This window comes from Hypomesus nipponensis, chromosome 9 (genome assembly GCF_054491055.1).
Source record: "Hypomesus nipponensis isolate SF chromosome 9, ASM5449105v1, whole genome shotgun sequence".
NCBI lineage: Eukaryota > Metazoa > Chordata > Actinopteri > Osmeriformes > Osmeridae > Hypomesus > Hypomesus nipponensis.
Genome location: NC_140369.1, coordinates 8,456,871 through 8,467,500, shown reverse-complemented (window position 1 = coordinate 8,467,500; position 10,630 = coordinate 8,456,871). Strand labels below are relative to the sequence as shown.

Below are 10,630 nucleotides of genomic sequence, written 5' to 3'. Positions count from 1 at the left end.
ATATTCGATATCTGACATGTGAATTCCTGCTAACCTCTGTCTTAAACACACACTCTCTCACCGTCCATGGAAGCTGAATAATACATCACTTCTGCTCATACATTTACATTCATTAATAGCCCAGTTTTAGCTGACTAGGTCTTTCAACATTCCTTCGGTGTGTTGAACAGAACGCGTACTGAGAACAGGAATCCTGCACGTCTAGAGTATTCTGTCAGTTTAACCCCTTCTGAGGCTGTCAGGCCTCGTTTTCCATCTCAGTAAAGCTGGGTAGTCAGTCAGAACCTTACTCCTCACACGCTCAACACTCTTCCCTGGAGTTCTACCTGTGTGTGTGTGTGTGTGCGCGTGTGAGATAGCGAGCGGGTCTCACCTGGTCTTCGGTGATGTGGTTAGCCATTCTTCATGTTTCTCAAATGTGATAAGGTACGCTGCAATTTCCTGAGAAAGAGAGAAAGAGATGTTAGGTCCAGCAGTACAGCAACTGTGTGTGGGTGTGTGTGTGTGTGTGTGACAGAGAGGTAGAACATTCAGAAGACATTTCAGATGACCTGCTGATGACCACAGACAGTCTGCCATTCTCTTATCGCCGTGGCGATGCTTAGGTGCCTGCTTGGCCATAGAGCATTCAGTCAGGAAAGGAGATTAGAGACCCCCTGTGGGGCTGTGACCAATCAGGATAACCAATCAACCCCCTCCATGTGCCCCTGTCTAGAGCACATCAACTGTAAGGATGTGCGCACACACACACACACACAATTCCACTTGCTTGCGGTACACTGGGGAGATATTCTGGGCTGAGTGTGTATGCTGATAGAGGGAAAGTTCACTCTGAGAGTTTCATTCCAGATAAAACTCACACTCCACTTGATCTAACCCAGCACCAACGTTCTCGCCTCTTCCTCCTCCACTCTCTTCTCCTCCCCTCTCTCGTCCCTGGTTTCCAACCCTCCCTGATCCTCTCTCGCTCCTCTCCACTGTGCCTCTCTTCCCAAATGCGGAAGCGTGAAAGGCAGAGGTGAAACAACACAAGAGCAGTCCTCAGAGGGAGAGTCCTTAGAACAAGGCAGGCACTGTACAAGAGACGTGCAAAAGCACACACACACACACACACACCAAACCTACACTCACGCGCACACACATACAGGCAGCCACACAGGCAAACAAGTAAATAAACAAATGCACTCAAGTTCATTTCCTGCCACCACACTTTCCATCATTCTTTAACCCCTGTCTTCCTCACTGAAACATTTCTCTTGTCTCCCCCACCCTTGTTGTTTAACACTGAGACATGTAAATTGTCCCTTCTAACACCTTTAGTGTTTGAAATAAACCTGAAAGCAGCACTGAAGCAAACACCAACGCCGCTTCACTTTCATCAGTCCAAAGGAGAACTCACTAGAGAAGGAACCACCGAGAACCCAAACACACGCTCTCTCTCTCTCTCTCTCTCTCTCTCTCTCTCTCTCTCTCTCTCTCTCTCTCTCTCTCTCTCTCTCTCTCTCTCTCTCTCTCTCTCTCTCTATCTCTCTCCCTGTCTCTGTCTCTCCCTGTCTCTCTCTCATTCTGTCTCCCTCTATCTCTCTCTCTCTTTCTCTCTCTCCCTCTCTCTCTGTCCTTCTTTCTTTCGCGCTTTCTCATTAGAGAGAGCCGTATTCTCATGTCAACACCAAAAGACAGTCATAATGACAGACAAGCATATTATAGAGAGAGGGGGAGGGACAAGCAGACAGACACAGACAGAGAGAGAGAGGGGGAGAGGGAGGGAGAGAGAGAGACAGAGAGAGGGGGGATGGAGAGAAAGAGGGATGGATGGAGGGTGAGAAAGAGAGAGTGAGAAAGAGGAGGAGAAGGACAGAAGGAGAAGGAGAGGGAGGAAACCAATTCTGCTAAGTGCAAGGTCTCCAGCTGCTCCCTCACCTCTCTGTGTGTGTGTGTGTGTGTGTGTATGTGTGTGTGTGTGTGTGTATGTGTGTGTACATAAGTGCCCATGTGAGAGTGTGGCCACTTGTTTATGAACCTAGCCCTCCATCACACCCTCCTCTCCCAGTAATTGTCAATGGAGATGCTCCAAACCAGGCCTGTGTAGAGAGAGGACCGAGGAGGACAGCATGGCGTCCGACAGCGCCCATAAAACACTGTGTGCTCCACGTGTAGCAGGGCTGGTCACCTGGGCCAGAGACAGCCACCTCCCCAGGGGGTCCTCAGGCACCAACACACCCTCCATCTCATTCATGTATTCATCAATTCATTAGCTGAGTCAAGCAGCCTCTGCGCCTCCCCAGACTCTCTTCCCCAGCCTCTCTTCCCCAGCATCTCCTCCCCAGCCTCTCTTCCCCAGCCTCTACTCTCCAGCCTCTCTTCCCCATCCTCTCTTGCCCAGCCTCTCCTCCCCAGCCTCTCTTCCCCAGCCTCTCCTCCCCAGCCTCTCTTCCCCAGCCTCTCCTCCCCAGCCTCTCTTCCCCAGCCTCTCCTCCCCAGCCTCTCTTCCCCAGCCTCTCTTCCCCGGCCTCTCCTCCCCAGCCTCTCCTCCCCAGCCTCTCTTCTCCAGCCTCTCCTCCCAGCCCTGCTGTGGACACAGCCCCGTCTCACCAACGCCGCCTCCCCAGAGCACCATGAGAGCGAGAGTGAGTTGAGAGGGAGGAGGGAGAATGACAAGGGGGAGGGGGAGATTAAGAGAGGGAGATAAGGAGGGATGGAGGGGTGGAAGAGGAAGACTGCAATTAAAGGCCTGCCCCATAAGAGCCATTAAACAGGAGAAACGGAGGCGTCAGCTGAAACGGCAGCTTGACACACACACACACACACACGCTATGGCTACTTAGACACACACACACACACACAGTACGGCTACATAGTCACACACACATACACGTAAACACACACACACACTATGGCTACAGAGACAGACACACACACACACACACACACACACACACTATAGCTATATAGACTGACACACATACACCCAAACTTAGGTGTGAGAAGTGTGATTGTGAAGGTCGATTCTCAGGAAGTCTGTCCCCACGGAAACCATGATGGAATGCTCTGAGCAAACCATGCGACACACTGACCCGCCAGGAATACAGTCTCTGTGTGTGTGTGTGTGTGTGTGTGTGTGTGTGTAGAACAGTGGCACAGACAGGGACAGGTGTCTTGGTCCTCCCCTGGGGTCTACTCCAGAAACCCAGACAGAGCGTGTCTCTGTGAATCCTGATTGGACAGTTCAACACACACAGGCATACCACTTCAAACAAACACACACTTTGCATGCACAGATTCAGATGCTCTCATACGTACAGTACTGTATACTGTATACACAGTATACCAACCAGCATACACACAAACGAAACACACACACACACAAACATTACCGAGAGAATCTTATCTTTTACAGGTGAAAATTAGGTGTCCTACCCTGTCTTATCCTATCCTACCCTGTACTATCATTTCCTACCCTGTCTTATCCTGTCCTACCCTATCTTATCTTGTCCTACCCTGTACTATAATTTCCTACCCTGTCTTATCCTGTCCTACCCTGTCTTATCCTGTCCTACCCTATCTTATCTTGTCCTACCCTGTACTATAATTTCCTACCCTGTCTTATCCTGTCTTATCCTGTCCTACCCTGTCTTATCCTGTTCTACCCTGTCCGATAATGTCCTATCATGTCTTATCCTGTCCTGCCCTGTCTTACCCTGCCTTGCCCTGTCCTCCTGCCCTGCCCTGTTCCATTATGTCCTACCCTGTCTTATCATGTCCTATTATGTCCTACCCTGTCTTATCCTGTCCTGTCCTGTCCTGTCCTGCCCTGTCCTGCCTTGCCCTGTCCTGCCCTGTCCTGTCCTGCCCTGCCCTGCCCTGCCCTGTCCTGCCCTGCCCTGCCCTGCCCTGCCCTGCCCTGCCCTGCCCTGCCCTGCCCTGTCCTGTCCTGCCCTATCCTGCCCTGCCCTGCCCTGCCCTGCCCTGCCCTGCCCTGCCCTGCCCTGCCCTGCCCTGCCCTGCCCTGTCCTGCCCTGTCCTGCCCTGTCCTGTCCTGCCCTGTCCTGTCCTGCCCTGCCCTGCCCTGTTCCATTCTGGTCTGTTTTGTTTCGTTCTGTTGGGTCTGGGTCTGTCTAGCATCATCCATGTTGACAGAAGTGTGAGAGATGTGTTGAAGGAATAACAGAGCAGGGAGGTTGAGTGGGAAGATATATGGGAGCTGGAGCAGCAGTTAGGGAAATACAACTCCCACTCACTCACGCATCACTGAGACTGTCTCGCTCCAAGACTTGGGGACAATGTCTCACACACACACACACACACACACACACACACACACACACACACACACATGCTTACAAACATACTCCTGTGGGACATTTCAGGGGGGTCAGCAACACTGACACAGACTCAGCTAGGGGGGGTCCCCAGAGGGCCGTCTCACAGAAGGGCCTGGCCACAGGCACACAGTGACGTGCGTGTGTGTGTGTGCGTGTGTGCATGTGTGTGTGTGTGCGTGGACTTGAAGAAACAAATGAGGAAGAAATACTGACAGGCAGCTACAAGTGAAGACCATGCCATGTCTGTGTCTTCCAGGAAGTGCAACTAGAACTGTCAGGTCAATTTACAGTCCATCCAGAGACAGCACATCCAGCGGCTTGGGTCTCCACTCAACACCTACAGAGCTGTGTTCTCTACTAAACCCTTCCAGTACAGGGTTCTTTACCCTATGTCTGTCTAAGACTGACAGAATAAGAACAACATGCTTCAGAGTACCAACACTACCTAATACAGCTGGTTAGAGCTGTTTCCATGCCAACTGTTGCAAAGCCCCTTATCTGAATTCTTCAGACAGACAGACAGACAGCCAAACGCCCCCTCCCCCGACACACACAGACAAACAACACACACCTACAGCAGACAAACAGACTGAAGACAGACAGACAGCCAAACGCCCCCTCCCCCGACACACACAGACAAACAACACACACCTACAGCAGACAAACAGACTGAAGACAGACAGACAGGCCGACAGACCAACGCACAGACAGAACCAAGACAGACAGGCAGACAGACAGACATTGCTGGTCTGCTATTGGAGGACAAGGTATGACCTTCAGGAGGACCAGGAGGAAGCAGCCCATCAGGAGAAGACCCATCTGTCACATCCATCTCTGTCAACCAGGCACTCAGAGAGCATTTGGACGCACACACACACTGAAACACACACATCCATGCCTGGTCACATCCCCTCTGTGTCTGTGAGGAGATGCTGTCTCTGGTGGGTTTCCTGTGACTGACTGCTTCATAAAGAGAAGAGAGAGAAACTCTCCTCTCCATCCCTCACTGTCTCCAACTATTTATTTATTTGCTCTCTCTATCACTATGTAACTCCATGCGGCTGTCATCTGTCAATCTCCAACTCGAGTCTAGACCCCAGACGTCTAGACACAAACAGCGTTCCAAACCCAAACTGAGAATTAACCCAAACAACACTCACACATATAGACATATTACTACCAAATAAACTTTTTGTGGAACTCAATCTTCAGTCTTTTCTCTTTTCACCTGGTTCACTGCTCCTTTACTCTGCCTATCTCCATCTGTTTCTGACTCAACTCTTTTATTTTTTACAATTGTGGAGACAGACCTTTTCTCTCTCTCTCTCTCTCTCTCTCTCTCTCTCTCTCTCTCTCTCTCTCTCTCTCTCTCTCTCTTTCTCTCCCTCTCTTCTCTCTCTCTCTCTCTCTCTCTCTCTCTCTCTCTCTCTCTCTCTCTGTCTCTCTTTCTCTCCCTCCCTCTCTCTCTCTCTCTCTCTCCCTCTCTCTCTCTCTCTCTCTCTCTCCCTCTCTCTCTCTCTCTCTCTCTCTCTCTCTCTCTCTCTCTCTCTCTCTCTCTCTCTCTCTCTCTCTCTCTGTAGGGGGCCTAATACATCAAAGACACCAACAGGTGTTGACGTCTAACACAATGTGAGGACCCCGCTGAGCAAGGGCGTCTTGAATAATGCCTGACAGTCTCTTTAAAAAACTGCCATAAAGTTCTCAGTGAGTCACACACATACACAGTATTACACACAAACACGCACACAGACTAATGATGGTATACAGGTGATGGTATCCCACTACATCACATCCTATTCTACAGTACACCTCAGTACACAGTCAAATAGCTTCAATGAAAACAAGGATCAAATTGAACATGGAAAAGGTGTCAGGAAGCTCCAATGCTGCTCCTCCTCCGTGTCCTGCACATACTGGATGCTGCAGGTTTTCATACCAGAACAAAAGCCCCAAGGTCTCTCATTGACCCATTACTGTATCATCTAAATCTGCTTTGATTCTTGCTGTTACAAGTCTTCAGAAAACAGATTTAGCTTTAGAGAAGAGACAAAAGAGAGAGACATAGAGAGTGAGAGAGACATAGAGAGTGAGAGAGACATGGAGAGAGAGAGAGAGACAGAGAGAGAGACAGAAAGACAGAGAGAAAGAGACAGAGAGAGACATAAATATATATATATATATATATAGAGAGAGAGTCTTGGGGTGAGAAAGCTTTGATACCTCCACAGGAACCATGTTAACCATTAGCGTGTGTGACTGATTCAACCCTCTGGTCTGGCTCTACTGCTGGTATTGTTTTTGTTATTGGAATTATTTCTGTTTCATGCTAATGAGTGTGTTTGTGTGTGTATCTGTACGTGTATGTGTGTGTGTGCATGTGTGTTCCTTCTTGCCAGTATAAACACTTGTTTACAACAAGACATAAATTGGCATCCTGTCAGTCAGCTTCTTTCTATCTCCTCTGACTCTCCATCTGCCCCCATCTCAAGCGCTCTCTCCTTCTCTCCTTCTCTCCTTCTCTCTCTCTCTCTCTCTCCCTCTCACTCTCTCTTTCTCTCTCTCTCTCTCTCTCTCTCTCTCTCTCTCTCTGTCTCTCTCTCTCTTTCTTCTTCTCTCTTTCTCCTCTTCTCTAGCTAACTCTGTGTTGTATCTGCCTCTCTCTACCTCTCTCTTTCTCCCTCTTTCTCACTAGCTCTCTCCCTCTCTTCTTCACTTTCTCCTTTTTTTATTTCTTTCTCTCTCTCTCCCTCTCTCTTTCTCCGTCTCTATGCTGGTGAGCTTTCCTCCCTGGTTCAGCCCTATCTCATTACCATATTCTAATTACATTCGTTAAGGGGAGGTTTGGGGAGTTTAATGAATACATTGGAAAGAGGGGTCTCTGTGGTGATCCTCAGGTTTGCCTCCTATCCAACCGAATAATAGATGTGTGTGTGTGTGTGTGTCTGTGGCACATTCATCAGCATCTATTACAGTGTGATTTCGTTGTTGAAGTTCCCACCAGATGCAAAGTGAGTCATCTGTCAATGTTCATGTTGAACAATTCAACTTCTCTTTCCAAATCCATTCAGAATAATTATTTGTCAGAAGCAATAAAGATTTCATGTTATTTGTCATTTTTCAGGATAGGAGATGTCTGACAGATTTGGTCATACATTTTGGACTTACGTAAACATCAAAGAGACCCAGGGAGGAACTTAGACAGCTCTTGTTTCATATATTTGATAAGAGCGTCTACTAAATGTAAATTTCCCCTGATCTACAGGTTCCTGATAGGAGTTTTCCATCCTATGACTGTGAGAGGAACAGCTGCTCCGTTGACTAGAAGCATTGGTCAACAAAGACACTGCCAAAAGCATTGACATTAACTCTGGTTGTTTTAGTGAGACAATTTACTTTGTAAAAGCCTCCAGTCCTGCATACAGTCAGGTACCTAGACCATGTATCCACCAACCATCTCTAGGAACCGTCTTGTTGGAAGGAGACTCACGTTGGGTGAACTGCAAGTGAGACATGCAAGTTTAACTAGCACGTTAGGATAGACATGGCTCTGTCCAACACTGCTGTGAACCGCTCAGTTCTGGTTCTTTATACTGGTCCATGTCAATAAGCAGAGCAGGGCAGAGACAGAGGCCTGCTGAGAGGAGACATGGTGTAAGACGAGAGATGACTGGCTAGAGGGGAAATAGATTGGTGCATTGCAACTAAGGTAGTTTTTAGACTAATGACTCACAGATACTTGGGGCTAATGCAAATGCAAATACACAAAACACACACTCACATGCATGCACACACGCACACACACACACACACACACACATGCCCACAGACACACGCTCTATCCGCCCCCTCTTTTAATCCCCCGAGAATCAGTGAGATTTGATTAGGGTGACTTTTACAGACACACACTCCACATGAGAGCAGACATTCCATTCATCAGAGAAAGAGACAGAGAGAGAGAGAGTGAGAGACACAGAGAGAGAGAGAGACAGAGAGAGAGAGAGAGAGAGAGAGAGAGAGACAGAGAGAGAGAGAGAGAGAGAGAGAGAGAGAGAGAGAGAGAGAGAGAGAGAGAGAGTGAGAGACACAGAGAGAGAGAGAGAGAGAGAGAGAGAGAGAGAGAGAGAGAGAGAGAGAGAGAGAGAGAGACAGAGAGACAGAGAGACAGACAGTGTAACAGAGAGGGAGAGAAAGAGTTTGTGTAGAATAGCACAACGGCTCTAGGGGAAAAAAGGATTCTCAGGAATCCTCTCTAGTCCGGAGCTGAAGACCACGACACATCCAAATACAAGACAAGGCAACAGAACAGTTAGTTCAAATGTAAAGAGAATGCGACCCATCGTTCCAGAGCACAGCAGGGCCTTCTCCACACAGAAGGGGGCTCTGTCTGCTTCTGTTTGGGGACTGGCTCTGCTCAGACAGCTAAACTGCTGCTTGTCCACCACCTGAATGGAAGGCCAGCCAGGAGTGAGATCGCTGTCAACAAGACCCAGACAGAGGGAGCCCCGCGCACGCATCCCCTCGCTTCAATACTTAACATCTTTGAAACCCTTGTTTAAAATAGGTTTGTGTCAAATTACGCACTGCAAGACAAATGGTCCTTCTGTGAGGATGGTGAGAAAACAGAATGCATGGTATGTGGGTGTTGCCGTGGTTGTGACAGAGGAGGGGGGGCTGGGTAGCCCAGTGGCCTGGTTTCCACACATCGCCCCAGACCCTTAATGGCAACATGAATTACAGTACCTCTACTGGTAGAGTCTCCACTGAGATGTGATTGGACTGGACAGCTATCAGATCTTCTGGACCCTTCTACTAGGCTGGTAGCCTCTGTTACAGAATCAGGGTTGAAATACTATTTGAAATCTATTCAATCATGACCTGGATCAGTGTCCGGGGGAGGGGGGGGTTCTGTATTTTAGATCTCCCCATTTGTTTTATTCTGCCAGATAAGCACCGATTAAAATAAGAGGGTGAAGAGAAAGAAAGAGAGACAGAAAGAGAGAGAGAGAGAGAGAGAGAGAGAGAGAGAGAGAGAGAGACAGAGAGACAGACAGAGAGAGAGAGAGAGAGAGAGAGAGAGAGAGAGAGAGAGAGAGAGAGAGAGAGAAACAGAGAGAGAGAGAGAGAGAGCGAGACAGAGAGAGAGAGAGAGAGAGAGAGAGAGAGAGAGAGAGAGAGAGAGAGAGAGAGAGAGAGAGAGAGAGAGAGAGAGATGGGGGGGCAGAAAGCTCAGCTGAAAAGCCTAGAGGACTAATTAGTGATTATGACTTGGCTCTCTCCAAACATGAAATATTTCTAAAACCCAAAGACAGAGAAATGATTAAAAATAAAAGAATATGAATCACACACATAGAACTGTGAAAGTCCCCTCTGGTGGTGTGTGTGTGTGTGTGTGTTGGTATGTGACTGTGTGTGTGTGTTGGTATGTGACTGTGTTTCTTGGCTAGTCTGGCCCTCATTAAACCATACTTTACTTTACGTAAATGGCAATGGCACAAGGCTCAATGTCAACGAGAGAGGTTACAGCCACAGGCAGGCCCGGGGATAACACACACATACACACACACACTCATTCCAAACACCAACACAGATATACACAACCACAATCAAACAGCACACTTATTTGAAATGCATTTCAGTGAGTTTCAATTGCCTGCTTTTGCCTTCCTTTAGATGGAACTGAAATAGAAAATGTCAGCACCTCCCACCCTGCACCAATGTCAGATGGACTAATCACAGTGAAGAAACATTCAAGGGCATCTTTGAACTCTAACCACTCTTGTGAAGCTTGCTCTCCCTAACACTGACTTTAAGAATATCTGATACCAGTGTACCACTGACCACTAACACTAGAGAGTCGGCAAGCCTGTTCCCTGCTGGCTCTCATTGGAACAACTAATGTTACATGTAAGCAAGTGGGAGAGAAAACGGGAGAAAAAGAGAAGGAGAAAAAGAGGGAGGGTGGGAAGGAGGGAGCAGGACAAAGGGAAAGAGAAAGGCTGAAAGAGAGGAGGGAGGAGAGGGAACAGTAATGACACACACTGCTCTGACTCAATCAGCAAAGTCAATTAGCGCTAATTAAAAGAGTCACCACAGCAAGCGCTCGTTAGAAGCAGAAACAGCAGCACTTTCACCTACCCAGACACACACACACACAGCAGAGGGAACCGATGTGTGCGCGAGAGCGTGTGTCTGTGCGCTCGCGCGCGCGTGTGTGTATATGTGGGGATGTGTGTGTGGAGTTTAGGCTAAATAAAGGACGTAGAGGCTGATAGATGACATGCCCAGCTAGATCCCTGAGGCCAGCTCCA

At 48.4% G+C, this 10,630-nt stretch overlaps 1 protein-coding gene across 1 annotated transcript in view; it reads right to left on the bottom strand.

Annotated features, from left to right (window-relative positions):
- camta1b (calmodulin binding transcription activator 1b) overlaps positions 1-10,630 on the bottom strand; it is a 36,185-nt gene that overhangs the window by 16,834 nt on the left and 8,721 nt on the right. Inside the window, exon 4 of the mRNA XM_084705416.1 lies at positions 374-441. Within this exon, the coding sequence (XP_084561542.1) occupies positions 374-441 (68 nt within the window). The remainder of the gene's footprint in view (positions 1-373; positions 442-10,630) is intronic.